Source organism: Halichoerus grypus, chromosome 3, assembly GCF_964656455.1.
Source record: "Halichoerus grypus chromosome 3, mHalGry1.hap1.1, whole genome shotgun sequence".
In the NCBI taxonomy this organism is placed as follows: Eukaryota; Metazoa; Chordata; class Mammalia; order Carnivora; family Phocidae; genus Halichoerus; species Halichoerus grypus.
Genome location: NC_135714.1, coordinates 20,134,643 through 20,154,433, shown reverse-complemented (window position 1 = coordinate 20,154,433; position 19,791 = coordinate 20,134,643). Strand labels below are relative to the sequence as shown.

The window sequence follows — 19,791 nt, the reverse complement described above, 5'->3', positions numbered from 1 at the left end:
ATCTAACTTTGATTTACACAAACACAAAATATTTTTGTACCATTTTAACATACCTGAATATGCCAGGAATGCAACTGCTGTGCGTATCAAGGGGGAAATTATACTTTGCTTTTGTCCAGATAGAAAAAAAAGAATCGTTCACCCTTGTGGAAAACTCGCATGAACGATAGCCACATGGCTCATGTTATCTGAGTGCCCCCCAAACAATCCCTCTGTACCTGCCTTTATAGCTGTTACAGTCACCATATTATATCTGTCCGCAACTTCTGGGGAACAAGCCAGTCCAAAGCAAAGTGGCTAAAAAGAGCAGTCATTCTCCCCCATGCATCTTGGGTTGGCTGGGGGTTGGCCGATCTAGGCTGGGCTCAGCTGGGTGGTTCTGCTTCAGACTCAGTCTGCTGTGCTTGGCTCCGCACTTGGGTCGGGCTCAGGTCTGCCCCACGTGTCTCACCATGGGCCCAGGCTGCAGGGCCAGCAGATAGCTGGGAGGAGCTCCTCTCACGATCAGGGCAGAGGTACAAGAGGGCAAGTCCCACTGCACAGCACCTTTCAAGCCTTATTCCAGTCTTGCCTGCTATTATGCCACTTGGTCAAAGCAGGCCACATTGGCAAGCCCAAAAATCAAGGGTTGGAAAAATAAAAGTATTCTCCTGCCTTGGAGGTGGAGGGATAGAGTGAATATTTTTGAGCAAAAAAATTGAGTCCAGCTTAGGAGTGATCCTACACGAATCTCCTAATTTAGCTCTGATTTTAAAATGTCCTATATAGGGGCACCTGGGTGGCTCAGTCGGTCGGGCGCCTGCCTTCGGCTTGGGCCCTGATCCCAGGGTTCTGGGATTGAGTCCCGCATCGGGCTCCCTGCACAGCGGAGAGCCTGCTTCTTCCTCTCCCTCTGCCCCTACTCCCACCCCCACCCTCCACTCATGCTCTCTTTCTCTCACACACTCTGTCTCACATAAATAAAGTCTTAAAAAAAATGTCCTGTATAAGTAAAAAATTCAGTTTTGTCTTACTTATCTTAAATCTAAGTATACTCATTATAAGAAAGCATGTGCATCTAACTTTGTTACAATGTAACAATGAGGTCATGCTAAGCATTTACATATGAAACACATGTTTTCATATGTGTTTAAAATAAGAGTAACTGTCCTCTTATTTTAAAATATTTTACAGGGGTGCCTCAGTGGCTCAGTTGGTTAGGCGTCCGACTCTTGATTTCAGCTCAGGTCTTGATCTCAGGGTCGTGAATTCAAGTCCCATGTTGGGCTCTGCACTGGGTGTGGAGCCTACTTAAAAAAAGAAAAGAACAAAAGAAAAAAATTTTATGTATTTTATTTAAAATTAGGCCTTGAGGTAGATCTATTATGTATGACTTCATTTTACGACAATCAAGGGGGTCTACAAAGCGTTATTTACAGAAAGAGGACAAAGGGAAAAGGTTGGGACCACAGCGGTAATGCAATATTGTGCAGGTGGGTGAGGGGCAGGCAGGACGACTGAGTCACACAGATCTTCCTTCGAATCCTGCCCCGTCACCTACAAACGAATTATGTAAGTTCAGACAGGCTGTTTAACATCTCCGAGACTTTCTCCGGCATACTATGGGGTAATAATACAAATCTTCCTGCTTGCCAGAAGAATGGAATGAGATCATGTGTGGGACATTCAGGATCCTGGCAGGAAACAGAGGACATGCTCCAGTGGGGAAGTGGAGGGGTGTTTTATAAGGGGGCTGTTCACCAGCTTAGGGGCTAAGTTCTGTTCAGCTCCCCAGGGACTGTGCATTCTCTTAGGGCTATTAGCAGCAGAGTGCCGTTCCCACCCCTGGGTCTTCAGGGCCGAGGGGAGACATGGAAGGGGCAGGCCTACAAGAGCCATGACCTTCAGCACAGGACCTCGGTCAACCATGACAAGCCCACAGGGAAGAAGCTCGGGGGTAAATACTCCAACCTCACTCTCCCCCTTCGGACCCCAGAGCTTTCATCTGTCAATGGTTCCTACTGGCAAAAACCAACAGAGATGAGATGTGGGGGTGCCTGTTGACGGCGTCCGTGGAGGTCAGCCTGCCAGAGCACAGAGCAGGAGGGGAAAAGTGGAAAGCAGATCTGGATGGGCAATTAGAAGATGTCCAGCATGAAAAACACTCCACACAGCCCATGGCAAAGTAAGGACTTTATAAGTGGTAGCGCTGTTAGATAAACACTCACACGTACACACATACATACATGCATGGGAAACTCAAATACCACCCCGAATTATGAATAGAACCTCCACTAGAATCTAGTTGACCTTGGAGGGGAAGGAAAAAAATCTTTTTCTTCTACCCATCTTGGGTTCTCTGGCTGAGGCCCCATACATTAGACTAACAAAAGACAGATTAACAAGAGAAAAAGCAAGCGGAAGTTCATTAGCAGGTGTGTCCAGCATACACAGGGGAGCTTAGAGATGAGTAACTCAAAGGGCTGGTTAGAAATGGGGCTTAGACAGCGCCTTCACAAAAGAACAGTGTATTTTTAGAGACATGACAAAACAAAGGAAAAGGACTTTGAGCTTCCCAAACTGGGGGAAAGCAAGGATATGGGGAAACAATGGTAAGGGTCTAGAATTGTCTGCACTGATTAAGTTCTGTCCTTGTAGGTGTGTGTGGGGGAGGGAGGGGGTGGCATCTTTACCTATGTCCTGCTTTTAGGCAAATATAGGGGGAAGGCAGAGGGCTCTTCTTAGATCTGCATCCTCTCAATTGCCTTCAGCTCAAGATCATCCTTATGCCAAAGTGACATATTTGGGAGTGGCCTATTCTGCTACCTTTCAACCTTACTTATCTTAAATCTAAGTGTACTCATTATAAGAAAGCATGTGCATCTGACTACTTTGTTATAATGTAACAATGAGGTCATGCTAAGCATTTACATATGAAACACGTTTCCAAGTCCGAGTCAAAAGGCTTTTTCTTTAACTGCATTCTTCTACAGATTATGCTAAATTTCTGTATCAACAATGAAACTTGCCCTCTCTGAACCACAGATGTTTGAAACTTCATAATATTTACCCTTGAAACATATCAGGGGGGATGCCATCCAGAAAAACGAGCAGCATTTTAGCTAGTGATTCCGGGAATTCGGCATTTCCAACTCCTCTCGCGCAGCACGGATAGCAAGTGTAGCTATAGATGTTAACTCGCTTAGAAACTATGCTGGGGGGCGCCTGGGGGGCTCAGTCGGTTAAGCGTCTGCCTTCAGCTCAGGTCATGATCTCAGGGTCCGGGGATCAGCTCGGCATTGCGCTCCCTGCTCAGCCGGGAGCCTGCTTCTCCCTCTCCCTCTGCCCCTCCCCCTGCTTATGCTCTCTCTCTCTCTAATAAATAAACATCTTAAAAAAAAAAAAAAAACAACCTATGCTAGGGCAGTGGCGACCTTGGATTAAACCAGTACCTTGGTTTAAATACAGTTCCTGATTACCTTTAAGTAGTGCAATTTAAAACAAGCACTTGAAGGATAGAATAGCTTTCTGGATTGGTCCCAAAGCCCCACTGAGATAAAAGGCCGTCGTATTTGTCATGACAGGCATTCAGGCATGAGCATCTCTGAATCCGGTTAAACCAGTTCCCTGGCAGCCAAGGGATCAGCCTTGAATGTGTGGACGACTGTCTGACTCTTGGGAAAGGCAGGGCTATCTGCTTTTCCCACTCTTTCCGCAAGCCTCTGTAGTTTCAGAGGCCTGAACTGTCAGGTGGGAACTGTGTAACAGAGCCGAGGAGCAGCCAGGCTTCTCGGAGTCAAAGGAAAAATGAACACCTCTTTGTATACAGAGTAGACTCGCTGCTTCTTTTTGATTTCACATGCTTTCAATTTTTAGGTCTAAAAAACCCACAGGCAGAAGTACAGCCATCGACGGCCACGTGAGCATTTCACTGGCTGGAACTTGGCGTCAGGATTTGAAACAAATACCTTTTGAGATGTCATTTAGTTTCTCAGAGGATCAGGTTTGGAGAAATCGCTTACTTTTATCCAGTGACCTCAGGTGCCTTTCCCTCTCACACATCACGGAGAGCTTGAAGATAGCCTTTTCATTCTAAATCTGTGGCCAATGCTCCAGGAAAGATGTTTTTCAAATCCATATATTTGCACGTGCACATATGCTCTTTATGCAATAATCCAAACCCATAAACACAGAAATAGCCTTATTTCATCATCTAAAGCCTAAAATCCAAAAATGCCATTAATGCATACAGGCAGATGCTTGGATAGAAACCCAATCCATAACTATCAGAATTTTTTTTAAGATTTTATTTATTTATTTGACAGAGAGAGAGAGAGAAAGCACACAAGCAGAGGAGAGGCAGAGGGAGAGGGAGAAGCAGGATCCAAGCTGAGCAGGGAGCCCGACGTGGGGCTCGATCCCAGGACCCAGAGATCATGACCTGAGCTGAAGGCAGCTGTTTAACCAACTGAGCCACCCAGGCGCCGCTAACTACCAGAATTTGTACCACACTTTTCACAAAATGTGTCTTAAATGTTCTTGTTACAAACCTCTGAAGTTACCATTAGCTTGTGTATTTTACATGTGGTGAGAAAGCTGGTTTGGGAGATTCGCAAGTTCTGTCCAAGGACACAGAGCTAATAAGGGGCAGAACCAGGACTTAAATACAGGTCTATTCCAATTTAAAATTCTTAGTCAAAAGAGAATCGTGGCAGACTTTCCATTTATTGAAGATACGCAACATTAGAACATAAGTAAGTTTACAGTATTTTGAAATGACAAAAGTCAAATCTATTGCATTATTTGGTGTTAGAATAAAAACTCTAAAGGTTAGGATTTACTTTCTCAAAAAACTCTTTACATGGATTTTGAAACAGGCTAAAAACTTACTGAATAAAATGATTCTGATTAATAATGCAGTTTGCTTAGATAAATTCATTTTTGTTATGTACTTACACTGTTCAATCCATGAGCCCACTTAATATTTAGGGATCTTCCTATGAAAAGCACCGAGTAAATAGCAAAATAGCTCACAGCAAAGAATGAAAGCTCACAGAAGTGAAATACAGCTTTGTTTTAAGTTATGAATTTTATTCTTGAGATTTTAGGCTTAATGAATATCACTCATGACAATATTCTTTTGATATTGTGACAGATTAGTACATTTGCTTGATGAAAACCAACTCGTCTTTATCATCCATCCTTCATCATCATCATCATCATCATCATCGAAAAGAGAGCTAACTTAGAAAAAGTCATTGATAAAGAAGATGGGACAAAAATTAAGTTTTCAAAGAAATGGGCGGGGGGAATCTAACCATCCTCTACACAGACAAGATGATTTGATTTGTGAACAGAGTTCCTACCGCCATAGCTCTCTGGCTCCTTTGGGACTTCCTCCCCTACCATGATGAATTCTTCAATAAAAATGAGATCTCTTTTATCTAACTCTTGATGTAAATGCAGTATGAAATGTGCAGAGTCATCTATGAAATATTCTTGTCAAAAATGTTTAACCTGAACTGAGTCAAGCTTTCAGATCTCACCTCCAGTTTATAGAAAATGTAGGGAATAGAAGATCAAGCTAAACAGTAAGAGGAAATAATTACACAAATTCAGAAGGGAGGATGTTCCAAAAGTTACTGTTGTGGGGAAAGTGAAAGAACTGTTCTAGATTAGAAGATGGAACAAACAAATGCAATGAATAAAATCTGACTGGATCCCAACTCAAGGAAATCTGTTTCCTTGTTTCATTTCTTAATTTCTGATCCTCCTGCCTTTTGCCTCTTGCCTGCCTTGACTGCGCTGGTTATAGGCTCTCCAGTACAATATTGAGCAAGAGCAACGAAAGCAGGCATCCTTACCACGTAACCAATCTCTGAGGGAAAGTACAGAAGGCAGAATAATAGCGCCCCCGAAATGCCCATGTCCTGCTCTCCAGAACTTGTGAACATGTTGTATGGCCAAGGGAGGTTAACGCTGCTGATGGAATTAAGGTTGTGTATCAGCAGGCCTTAAAATAGGGAGAAAACCTAGGTCATCTGGGTGGACCCAATGTAATCACAAGGGTCCTTAAAAATGCAAGACGGATGCAGAAGTCAGTGTCAGAGCTATGTGATGGGAAAAGAATTCAACCTCTTGTCGCTGGCTTTGTAGATGGGAGGAAGAGGGCTTCAAGTCAAGGAATGTGTGAGGCCTCTAGAAACCGGCAATGGTAGGAAAACAGACTCACCCCGTGATTCTAGCCCCGTGAAACCTGCATCAGACTTCAAACCTGCAGAACTTTTAAAATAACGGATCTGTATTGGTTTTGTCACTAAAGTTTGTGGCCATTTATTACAGCAGCAATAGAAAACTAACACAGATCCTTGAGACTTTCCAACAGTATGATGTTTGCCGTAGGGTTTTTGTGGATTTGTTGTCTGTTTGCTCTTGTATTCCTTCCAGTTTATTTCTGAAGTGTATTTTTAACTCTAATATTTGCTCTGAGCCCTGTCAGCTCTCATTTTATTTCCTCCTGTTGCTTGCTATCTAATCTGAGCTTTTCCAATATTGATGTTACAGCCTTCTTTCTTAAGCTTCTATCATTCCTTGAATTTCTTCATAATTTTTAAAAATATTAGATCACTTATTTCCTCTGCTTTGCAAATGTTTTTGGGTATCTTCGCTTCCTGTGGGTATGTTACACAGGTCGTTATCCTTCTCTTAGAGCACAGTGTAAGATGTGGGTTGTGTTTAAGTGAGAAGGATTTCCCTGTCTTTTTAGAAGATTCCTGTGTAGGAGGTGAGGTGGGCCAGAATAGTTTCCTAATTGTGGTTCGAGGCTTCTCTCTGCTGCAGTTACTACGCAGGGTTGGAGAACATGGTTTTCTGTGTACTGTGTTAGTACTTTCCATATTCGGTCTCCTTGGATCCCCTCTTCCACCCGCGTCCGAACCTTCTCTCCTTTACCTGTTCCCGCGCAGTCCTTCCTTTGCCAATGTGTGCTCCACACCCATCATTTCCCTCAGGCCAGGCCCACGTGCTCCCCGGGGCTACTTCTGAGAACTCTGCAGACCAGGTCACCCTAGCACTCTCGTACCTTTCTGTGGGCTCCTATTCCCAGCTGGCAGCCGAATGCTCAACAGACCTGTCTGTTTCCCCACCACTAGTCCCCTTACTTTGCTTCTGCTCACTCCTCTAAAACCTCTGTTCCCCTGTGATCTTACTGCTATTGATGGTTTTAGCCCAAACTGCTCAGATTCTGGGATTCACAGGGTTACTTACCACCTAATTTTAGTGAAGATGGTGTCACGGTGTTTTCTTCTTTTGCTATAACATAGCACCTGGGGGTTTGGGGAGATTAAAAAACCACCTGCTGTTGCTACCATGGCGCCTCCTAAAAGTGATTTTTTATTTTAAAATGATTTGTATTTTTCTATTATAATGCCCAGAATAGGGCAGACTATGCTACAGCAACACATAAATTCCAGACTTCCGTGACTCAACACAAGCGCTTGTTTCTTGCTCACGTCAGTCGGCGCGCTCTCCTGGTGGTTCCCTAAGCCGTGACCAACAGGCCCCGGCCGTGTGCATTCTGTGAATTCTTTGTATATATGCCAACAGGAAGAGAAGAGGTGGTCAATCATGGCCACTGCAGGTGAAGGCAGTGAGTTTTACTGCCAGATCAGAAGTCACGTCAATCACTCGTCCCCACGTGTCACTGGCCCTGGACGAACTGCAACAGAGGCTGGGCAGAGGCAGAGCGACACTCTGTCAATCTTTGCCACAACTCTGTACCGTTGCCCAAGCACCTTGGGAGAAAAGACGGACTATCAGACGTAAGACCCTGCCTAGCTCTTCATGCGTCTGTAAGAGGATTTCGGATGTAATGTGATTAAAGAACACTCGCTATCTGTTTTTAATAAGGCTTTAATTCCATCGGTACAAAACTTTAAATAAAAAAAAAAATTGTGACTCAAACTGTTTTCAAGTCTGCAAAAAACCTTCCACAGGTTTTCCACAGCCTCCAACTGCTGACAAATTCGGAGGAGAATAAGAAAGCATATAATTAAACAAAAGTAAAATGTCTCCAATTATAAAGGTTCCAGTTAAATATGGCTTTTAGAATTTTAAAGAATTAAACTATACTACTAATATACGAGGGAAATGGTGGTTTGCCATCATTCATAAACATAAATGTGTTCACAAATATTCTAAATATTCAATATACGTACTTCAGGAGAACCGTGACCTTAAGCAATGATTAGTCTACCAAGTTTGACACTATAAATATACTCATTGAAAAAAATTAACACAATATTTAAATAAGAATCAAGTTCATGAAAATTTACAAAATATAACCAATGTACTCTGACTTATGATCATATCTTAAATATTTCAACTTTACTCTTCTAGCCTGATGAGGCCATTTAAAAAATAGTTCCACACTATTTTTAACTTCAGGATATAAAACAGTAGGAATTTACTAAGTTTTCCATTATAAAAATTAATATAGCAATTCTCAAAATACTAAAAAACCATTTTATGAAAGCAGTACTCACATTGTAACAACTTATTTCTTTAAGAACACATCTTCAAAAGGCACATTTTAATCACTAGTATTTATCTGAAGATGGTAGTTGAGTTTTGAATTTCCAGTCAGTTTCCCATGCTCTCAGCATGAAGACGGCAGGAGGTCGGGGGAGGCAGGCGACCACGGTGTCTAGGGGGCGTGTACTGAGACAGCAGTGTTCTTATTCGCCACATCCACAGAGACCAGGAGAAAGAGGTGAAGGAAGGGGGATCTGCAGACCTGTCTTCTGTCCTAATTTAACCTTCATGAAATATTTTTTACACGAAAATATTTAATTAAAAAAAAATCACAAGACAGAAAGCTAAAAAACCAAAAGGCCCAGAACTCAAACTGCCAGTTTAGTTTGAGTGGTAATGTTACTTGTTTGGGCCTGAAGAAAAGAATGAAGCTTCTGGTTCCTTGTAATCAAATCTTTGGACTGGGCTCGTCTCAATTTAAATCACTTGGTGAGTTAAAGGTGCTACAAAGTCCTAGGATGTCTGGTATACTGATTTTCAAAATCAAATATAAATGACTTTACGGTTATCTTTGTCATGTTCCCCGTTAGTTAGGGCTGATATTTTAAAGTTGACTCTTAATTAAACTAACACTGGTAATTTCAAGTACCCTACAATATGACTGTTATTTTTAAGGACTTATGCCCTAGAACCCCAAAATGCAATCCAATATACACTTTGAGGTATGGTTTACTTTTCAGTGAAGTTAATACCAACTGAACTACTAAACTGAGTAATATCAGTACTCTAAAGTACTAACTGATTAAGTAACTGATCCCATGCAAGAAACAAAAGGGACTTTTAATGCTATTTTGGAATTTCAAAATATTGGAGATCTGCCTTAATTTCATGTTAGTCCCCTCCAGTCTCAGTTGTTTCCATTTTTTTTTTTTTAAAAGAAGGGGGAATATCTTTAGATTTGTTTCCTTACTATAACAAAATAATTGACCAAAAATATTCTGAAGTACAGAAAATAAAATGGTCACTTTTTACTCAACCAAAATATAACTTTCTGGTCCCTAACAATGGTCACTTTAGGGACTTATTCAAGTTCTAAAATAGCAGCTTTTTCAATTAAGGCAACATTGCTCTATTCTTACCTGTTTTTCTATTAACCGCTTATTAAAGTTTGTAAGAGCAGTTTCACCCTCGAAGGCCTTTTATAATGTAAGAAGAGTGAACATGAACATCCTTCTCAATGTTTAAAAAAGAATATAAAAAGTTATTCAAAGTCAACAAATACCTTATTTTTCTACTTGGAATTCTAAAGTAGTTACAGTCATTTCAGAACGTATAAACCATGAAATTACCTTTTAAACTAACATCAACAACATAAAATACAATTTTTCTACAAAAATACAATATAGAAGATTTATCACTGCTTCCCTGAAATAGAAATTTAATATTTGGACAAAAAAAACTGTAAACTTTTGATTACATTCAAAAGATAACCTTTTAAAAAGACTTACATTATTTGAGGTTTTGGCAATGGGAGCTCTGAACAGCAGATTTGCATTACTGTATTGTTTTAACGACACTGTGCCAAACGGTTTGTTTCTTTTACTCTTACGTCTGCTACCAGGAGGAAAAGAACGGCTTCCTGCAGTGGACGGTCTGGGTGAAGGCACTGCTCAGATGGACGATCCGACCCTGACTTCCACCCTGACTGCGCTCCACAAGCACACACGGCATCTGCACCAGCTGCACAGGACTCTTCCCGTCTTTCAGCGCCTGCGTAAGATTTAAGATCTGTACGAAGAAGAGAGATTTTCACTAGTTCAAGTAAGATAAAAAACCTTCCTTCAGTTCACTGACGTGATTTTAACCATTTATTCAGAACTACAATTTTTATTTCATCCATTTATGCCCAACAGACCGAGTAAAGTAAATGGCTCCACATTCTCCATCTGACATAGAAGCTAAACCAAGACGGGTCTAAGTTGTCTGCTTGTTCCATAATTTGGCTATTGTTGATAGTGCTGCTATAGACATCAGGGGGCATGTAACCCTTCAAATCAGTATTTTTGTATTCTTTGTGTAAATTCCTATTAGTGCAATTGCTGGGTCGTAGGGTAGCTCTATTTTTAACTTTTTGAGGAACCTCCGTACTGTTTTCCAGAGTGGCTGCACCAGCTTGCATTCCCACCAGCAGTGTATGGAAGGAGCCCAAACGGCCACCACTGATGAATGGGTAAAGAAGATGTGGAACATATATATATATGTATATATAAAATATACAATGGATTATTACTCAGCCACAAGAAAAAATGAAATTTGCCATTTTCAATGATGTGGATGGAGCTAGAGAGTATTATGCTAAGCAAAATAAGTCAGAGAAAGATAAATACCATATGATTTCACTCATATGTGGAATTCATGAAACAAAACAAACTATCATAGGGGAAAAAAAGAGAGAGGCAAACCAAGAAACAGACTCTTAACTATAGAGAACTGATAGTTACCAGAGGGGAAGTGGGTGGGGGGACGAGGGAAATAGGGGATGGGATTAAAGAGGGCACTTGTGATGAGCACCAAGTGTTGTATGGAAGTGTTGAATCACTCAATTGTATACCTGAAACAAATATTACACTGTATGTTAGCTGGAATTTAATAAAAACTTAAAGAAAAAATAGTCTGCTTTTAACTACATACTTGCCTTATCCACTCATCCAGCAAAAAAATTATTGCACGCCTACTACGTGCTAGGCTCCAAGCGCTGGGGCTACAACAGGAAAAAACCAAACAAAACCCCTGCTTCCATAAGGCTTACATTTTAGCAGGGGGAGGAGTCATGAAGCATGAATCAGTAAATTATACCAAGTATTACAGGGTAAAAGTGTGATGGGAAAGCATGAGGCAAGGCCAGGGGGTTAAAGATTTAGGGAAGGTAGCCATTTAAAATAAAGTTTCATTTAAGAGTTTACTCTTAAATAGAAAAGATAAAACTAGGAAGAGTAAAATATATTACATTCCATGTTTAAACATACTCTCAGAATTGCTACTTGACCACATAAATAAGGTTATGAAACTCAATGCATAGATTACAGCCTATTCTACTCTGTTCAAATAAAATAAAATTTTAATAATTCATTTCTTTTTTTCCTGCATATCAGGTAAAAAACTCCCTTTGTTATGTACTTTAGAAACAAAGATGTCTCCTTCAGGTATTTGAAAATATTTAATATACAGATAGTATATATTTTAATGGTTCCTGTAAAGATTATTTAATAGTGATAGCATAAAGGTTTCAACATAAAGCCATACTAATAAATAAAATTCAAATACTTTGAATAGTATAAAACTGGACGGTTTAGATCCTAGAAAATCTGAAGTATTTAACACCTCAGGGAAATAAATCTTTACTAGCTACAGTAGTTACTCACTGTATTTAGGATCCCTTTTAAGTTCTTCCCTTAAAATCTTCTAGGCTGGCTATACTTGGATAACAAGACACAAAGAATTCATGAAATTCACATTTATAAGCATTGTTTTTATCATGAAAATAAATGTGGGCACATTTATTAGTTTCTTCTTCTGGTTAGTTTCTTCTTCTGGTTTTAAAAATTCTATTCTAAAAACGTTAGTCTAAACACACTAATTTAAGTAATATCTAATATTTTCCTGACTCTAAAGACATGATTGTTGTAGAGAATCTGGAAAATAGAATAGTATAAAGAAAATGAAAGTCATTCTACAAGCTTAACAATTTTTAAATATATAATAGCAAAAATTACTCAATCCTAAAACTATCCTAAATATTAATGTTTCTTTGAAAGTTGAGAAGACACTTGATGATCTTGGATTTACTTATTAAAGAAACATCTATGGTGCATGCACTGTGTTGGGGCAGAGAGAAGACTGAACAGGAGAAAAAAACCCATATGAGCCCTTAAAGTACACACATTCTAGAAACAAACAGCCATATGAACAAATAACTAGAATAAAAAGCAATGAACACTTTAACAACAGTGGACCTATGCCCTGACTTAAAATCTGACCCCCACCCCTAGATATCACCCATTTTTTCATTTCTGAAAGAACAAACAAATATATTATTATATATTTAATCAGAGAAGACTATTTTTAGAAATAGACTAAGCACTGCAGGCAAGGAGAAACACTCTAGTCTCCATCGATGCCACATTTGAGAACTGGGTAGGGATGTGATGGTTAGGCCAAAGGCAGATGATATAAACTCACAGACTTCCACATACAGACTTTGCTCTCCTTTAGACTAGTTCACTGGTCCTCAAATTTTAGTGGGTATAAGAATTACTGCACTATGTAAAACCACACCTATTTTCTGGTTGATTTTAAGTGATAGTAAGCAATAGTAATATGCCCAACATGCTGTTTCAACATCGGATTTTTGAGTCAAGGCTGACACCAGTGTATTTCCAGGGAGTGCTGCAGAAAACAGAACTCTGAGCCTAGGAAGATAGGGCTGGAGCTTGTAGGAAAACCGTCCTCCAGAGGAAGAAGAAAAGGCAACTGAGGAGTGGTAAGAAGGCACATGAGGGTGCCACTGGGAAATGGGAAACGGGAGGGAAGGATGGCTAGGAGTGGTCAGGCTTAGGGGAAGCCACCACTGCCCAGAGATAAGGCAGGTGCATGGGATGGATGCAGGAAGAATGCCAAAGGTCCCGTGGCCTGTGCTCTAAGTCGGCACTGGAACCAATGCACACCCAGGAGTCATGGAGTCGTAAGTCACAGGAGACGTGATCAGATGTGCTTCTAGAGAGATGGTTCTGGACTACTGTAAAAGACAGGAGAAGAGGTCAGGATACGACTTACAAGATCATTAAATCCAGAGAAGAGATGGGAAGGGTCGCAGGCAGAGGCAATGCCTAAATGCAGCTGATGTGCCAGACGAAGAGCTCCTTATTTTACAGACTCAACATGTTACTTAACCCCGTTGAGCCAAGTTTCCTCCACATAAAACGCAGAGAACTATGAAGAGCTGCTGTAAGGATAAGTGATACCAAACATCACAGGGGTAAAGTACTCAGGAGCTACTCAAGTGTTCGTTTTCTTTTCTTCAACATCATTTATTACTGAATCTGCAAATGAGCTTCTGGTTTAAAAGTCACTGAATAGGTGTTCACTGTGTATTCCTAGGGCAGTTTTATTTATTATTTCTGCCATTTTTTCAGACCACATGTAAAATACATTTCACATAAATATGTCCCGAAGTCCAGTGTTCCCAACAGGCGCAGTAATAGTAATATGCCTGGCATAGATAGAACACAAAATGAATGACCTTAGACTCTTAAAGACAGAGAACAAACTGAGGGTTGATGGAGGGAGGTGGGTGGGGAATGGGCTAGATGGGGGATGGGTATGAAGGTGCACACTTGTGACGAGCACTGGGTGTTGTCTGTCAGTGATGAATCACCACACTCTATTCCTGAAACTAATATTGCACTACATGTTAACTAACTAGAATTTAAATAAAAACTTGAAACATAAAAAATAATAAAACAAAATGAACGATCTTACTGACCCTGATCATGACCTACTGTATTTTTTTTTTTTTAAAGATTTTATTTATTTATTTGACAGAGAGAGAGAGAGAACAAGTAGGCAGAGAGGCAGGCAGAGGGAGAGGGAGAAGCAGGCTCCCCGCCGAGCAGGGAGCCCGATGCGGGGCTCGATTCCAGGACCCTGGGACCATGACCCGAGCCGAAGGCAGCGGCTTAACCGACTGAGCCACCCAGGCGCCCCATGACCTACTGTATTTAAAGTAACATTCAAAATCTTTAACTTTAATAAACATTACCAGTCCCAGACTTAAAAAAAAAAAAAAAAGCCTTCATATAAGTTCTTAGTTCCAGTCCACATCTTTATGAGAAGAATTAGAACATGTCACTGATTATGTGTGCAAAACTAAAAACTTACCATAAACTAGGGCAAAAGATTTGGTTGTACCAAAGCACAAATCTGAAGTTAAGTGGAAAACTGGAGGGCAAAGAGGTTTAAAGAAAATTACAAACAATAGAAATAAAATAAGTATTTTGACTTATTTAAGGAACCGGCTGAATAATGATTTTGTTGCTGGGAACATAGGTTGCTGTTATTTGTTTTTGTTTGTTAGGCTTCTGTTTCAAAACACTGATTTACTTTAGGACATAAAATACTATCTAACTTTTCAAACAACCTTTTTTTAAAAAACAGCTAAAACCAAAAAGCTATATATATATAATCATGTACATGGTCAGGGTACCTTATTCTTTTTGGCTATCAGAAAGACAAAACCAAATTAAAATTTTAAAAAACCAAAACAAAATCAAATTAAAACATATAGCCAAGGTATCATTTTATCTTTTTCTTTCCCCAGATCTTGAGCTTGTCATTTTTACATATTATACACATTTGTGTAATACCTTAACTCATTTGTGAATGAGACAGGACATGAATAAATAAACTTAAAATAGCAGGTAGCCTCTGGTCTAGCTTTGTGACAGACCTCAGAACTGGAATGCCCCCATATCTTGTCAGACAAGCATTTTAAAATTTATATTTAAATTCCTCAGGTACTGACTTTAATCTATAATTAAAGCTGACACAATTATTTACAGCTTTTCCTTAAAAAGAATTCCTAAGATATATCTTTAGGGATAAGAGAATTCTTGGAGATGGAGCATACTGATAAATCAATTTTGTTTCAAGCGAAAGGGTCAACTTAGGGGATAATTATCTATGCCAGAAAACTTAGCTCAACTATAGTTTGGGATGGTAACACTCTTCAACATAATCATAATCACCGATCACTTGAGCCCTTCATACATGCCTGAATTACCTCACTCACCTCCCTGCAAGGCTCCCTGGCTTCAGCCGCCTCTTCTGCTGAGCAAATCTACACCTCACTGTCCAGCCCCACCTTCTGCAGTGATCCTTAATCTCTGTTTGGGTTACAGACTCCTTTTGCTGACATATAAATCCTATTGCCTATCCCCCACCCTAAAATGCACATATAAACAGAATTTAGCAGAAGTTCAGGTAGTTCACAAAAGCAATCCAGGAGGTGTCCTCTCTAGAAATATTGTCTCATCACACAACGTTTCTGAATGGTAATCTCTCACGGCTCTAATCCCTTCCACATGGAATCTGTATTCTGGCACTTACGGCCTCCAAGATCTGGCTATAGCCTACTTCTCCAGCCATTTCGCTTACTATTTAAAACTTATGATTCCAGCAAAGGACTGCATACATACAGTGGAGCACAGAGAGGTGTATGAAGTAATAATCCATCTCTTTTCCCTGACTCCTGGCCTTGTCATCACAGCACATGCTCCAGGAAAGAAGGAACTGGGTTTTGCTCATGGTTTTATTTCAATCACTAGAACACTTTCTGGCACTAGTTCTGTCAATAAATGTTTGGTGAATGAATGATTTTCTAATTTAATTATATATATTTGTTAAAGTTATATAATGTAATAATTAGTACAAAAACTAGACTTCTTTGCCCCAGGCATGCATGCAGCAAACAGCTACCTTAAATGCGTACTTTAGGAAGAAAAAGTTAATTAGTAAGTCACTAAAAGACAATGTTTACAGTAATTTATTTGTTTACAATATTTACAAAATTATTTACATTAATTTATTTTCATGTCAAGTCTTCCTTTTGGAATCTAAATACTACTAATAGAGTGGAAGGACCAGACATTATCAGTAGGTCAGCCAGCCTACAGGTCCACACCAGCAGACCTAACACCTTATATCCCTAAGTAAAGGAGGTAAGGAGTGACAGGACTGAGTTACAATCAGTACTTTTATGCCTCAATCAGTGCTCAACCTTGGTGATGTGATGATTCACTGACTGCTCCAGGAAAGGCCAAACACATTCTATGAGAAAGACAATCAACAGGCAACGGAACTTGGTATTGAAACATCCAAGCAAGTAGATTTGAGGAGGAAAAATATAGTAACACTCGGGAAAACAGTTATCAAAATGAGGACAAAGAATTCACAGGAGGGGAAACTGGCTAACAAACAATAAACAAAAAGGTAAAAAAATATCTAATTTAGAACACAAGGAAAGCCGCTACTGAAATCCACTTCATTTTTAATCACATGAGCTATTTTGGTTCAGCATAAAAGAACTGCATCTTTGGGTCACCATGGAGAAAAAAGTTAACAACTGTTTCAAAGAGATTTTTTTCTTAATGAACAAGATCATAAAAAGGTTAACTTACCTGACCCCTCATCACAGACATCTGACTTTCAAAAGTGGCTTTGTTAAATCTTCTGTCGGTCTTTCATGGAACAGAAAAAAACCCCACATTATAATTCCAAAAATCAAGATCTTTGAAACAAACATTTGAAAAGAAATGTACTCTTCAACTTAGCACGTAAGGCCATTTTGAAGCCTTCCTAACAGATAAAATAATGTTTTAAAGAGTATTTTTCCTTGATTTATTTTTGGATGCCTCTAGAATGACAAGAATATTTATACTCCCAACTGGTTCCAAAAGGATTTAAAATGACCTTCCAGCCAATGGGTTTAGGCTTTTTTGAGAGGATTCAATCTTAGCAGCTCACCAAGCATTTATTATAAATTATAGAGTACTTCTGTAAAAAATCAACTTTTGAAGAAAACAACTTGTCAAGTTTTAATACAATCTCACTTCAGAGAACACTCATAATCAGTGTAACTTCACAAATTTATGCTCCTGTAAGGTAAAACTGTTAATTCCTTTTTAAGTCAGGTTCTAGTGCAAGTAGTGATACCAGAAGCAGTAAATTGCAAATTAGCTCTATTAAGAAAATCTCCTCTAAGATTTATTTCATTTTCCGCAATTAACTAAAAATTTACCTTAAAAAGTTCATGAAGATCTTCACATAAATCTTGCACAAAGTTCATGTCAGAAATATATGGTAGAATTAAGTTTCTTATTTCTTCAGAAAAAGGAACTTTTGCTTGAGGAAGCCAAGCCCAGTGAAATGGATCTAACAAAAGAGAGAGAGAGAGAAAGAAGTTATCAGAGAATGATCATCCTGATTCCAAGTTTGGTTGGTTAATTTAGACGGTAAAGCACAATCACTTCTTAGCCTTTTGGCTAAGATCAAGTGTAGATGGTAAAGCACAGGAAGGTATTACTGGAACTAATTAATTAGGTTCCTGTTAAGGGTAAAGGGTAAGAATTTCAATAATGAGTCTATCTCAAACAGCCCTACATCAAAAATATATCTGAATCTCTGGTTCCTGAGTTTGGAAATTACGGGACACCTATAATTTATTCACAGCCCCAGATCAAATACCATGGCTGACGTTTCCCTGCCCTCTTACTCACAAATCATCAGGAATTGACCACTTGCATACGCACGTAAACATATGATGTTCCAAAATTTTAAGTCATTAGTAGGTAAATAGGTAAGTGGCTTTAAGGGATCAAAGATCCATTACTCAGGCTAATTCTAGTTTTCTCCTAAGAAGACCGTTAAATATATGCAGTACTAGGATTAGAAAGATTTGTAAAGCAGTAGAATCTTCTAGAGAGGGTGCATTTTCAGATTCCTGCAAGAAAGTGTAAGGCTTGTAACAATATGATCACCCACAAAACCACTGTGGGTTCATATGATGACAACCTCCAGCTTTGATGGCTCCTACCACTTAGAAAGCCCTAAGGAAAAAAATCTGTATCTACAGTCATTCCTTCTTACTTCTCTTTTACTATATCCTTGTACACTGTGGGAAGTACACTGTCCATTCCTCTGGCCCACATCTCCCTGAAGCTATATCCAATTTCCTTTTCCCTGACCAATCACATAAAAGCCCTATTCCAAGCCTGCTTTTACTTCCAATCCCTATCCCTCAATTTCTATTATCACCATTCAAACTCTCTCATTTAGGGGCACCTGGGTGGCTTAGTTGGTTGAGCATCTGACTCGTGATTTCAGCGCAGGTCATGACCTCAGGGTTGTGGGATTAAGCCATGCATCAGGCTCTGCACTCAGCGCAGAGTCGGCTTTCCCTTTCCCTCTGCCCCTCCCCTGCTCAAGTGCACTCTTTCCTTAAATAAAAAACAAAACAAACAAAAAACCTCTCTCCCCTAAGACCACCAGTCATTTCATAAGAGTCTCTCCAAAGGCCCATTTGTTCTCATGCTACTTATCAAGTAGTACTGTTCTTGATCATCTCCCTCTGTAAAATTCTCTGTGTGGCTTTGGAAATACTACTCTCTCAAAGTGTACCTTCTATCTTTTAAGCCACTTCTCTTGTTTGCTGGCTTTTCCTCTCGTCTTCAATGCCACCATTCCCCCTTTCTCTCCTTCATTTGCTAAACATTCATGAAACATTTACTGAGTATTTGTGTATCTCATATTGTCCTAGTGATGGTATTTGTTCACCATGACCTCCCTGGGCAGTAACCACCACCACAGCTTCCACTACCATGGTGACAGTTTAAAAACTATATCCTCAATATCAATTCCTTATTTAAGTTCCAGATCCTTAATTCTCATCTGCATACTTGGCAAAATTTCCCAGATGTATTGTAGGCACCTTAAACTTAACACTTTTAAAATACGATTTGCATATAAATTCCAAACTATTAGAGGAAAAAAAACAACGAAACAAAGACATCTTAAGTCAGTTCAACAAAAGATAGGAAAGGAAAAAAAAACAACTGGAATTTATGGTCGATAGAAAAAAACAAGATGGCAGGAAAAGTTCAAACACATCAGTAATTTATTGAGACTTTAACTAGGGTTGAGTATACCTATTAAAAGAATCTCAGATTGGGTAAAAAAAATATCCAGTTAAGTGTTGTTTATAAGTCATATACTTAAAACAAAATGATGGAAGTAAAAAATAAAAGTATAGAATAATACCAGGTAAATGCTAATAAAAAGAAATGAGGTGTAGCAATGTAACAACAGATAAAATAAGAAAAGCAAAAAACACTGAGGGATAAAGTGGGATATATTTCACACTAATAAAAGAACAAGCCACCAGCAAGATAAAATGCTGAGCCTTTATGTATGTGAATACACAGCAAAAAACGTATAGAAATGCAATAAGAAATTGCCAGAATCAGTCACAGTGAACTTCAACTCTAACTCTCAAAAATTAACAGATCAAAAAAAATTATGATTTGACTAACAACTAACACACTTTAATTAATAGACAGATGCAGAACTTTGTGTCCAAACACATTCTTTTCAAGTGCCTTCAAACTGGCCATCTACAAGATTATAAAGGAATTACTAACAAATTTCAAAGAGAATTCACGCAGCTGC

At 39.3% G+C, this 19,791-nt stretch overlaps 1 protein-coding gene across 4 annotated transcripts in view; it reads right to left on the bottom strand.

Moving 5' to 3' along the window:
- Positions 1–7,874: 7,874 nt before the first annotated feature.
- The window catches only part of PI4K2B (phosphatidylinositol 4-kinase type 2 beta), a 29,464-nt gene continuing 17,547 nt past the window's right edge, over positions 7,875–19,791 (bottom strand). For all 4 annotated transcript variants that reach the window (XM_078068459.1, XM_078068460.1, XM_078068461.1 and 1 more), the window contains exons 8-10: positions 17,366–17,499; positions 16,746–16,805; positions 7,875–10,299 (exon numbers count right to left, since the gene is read on the bottom strand). In XM_078068459.1, the coding sequence (XP_077924585.1) occupies positions 10,126–10,299; positions 16,746–16,805; positions 17,366–17,499 (368 nt within the window). In that variant the 3' untranslated portion in view covers positions 7,875–10,125. The remainder of the gene's footprint in view (positions 10,300–16,745; positions 16,806–17,365; positions 17,500–19,791) is intronic.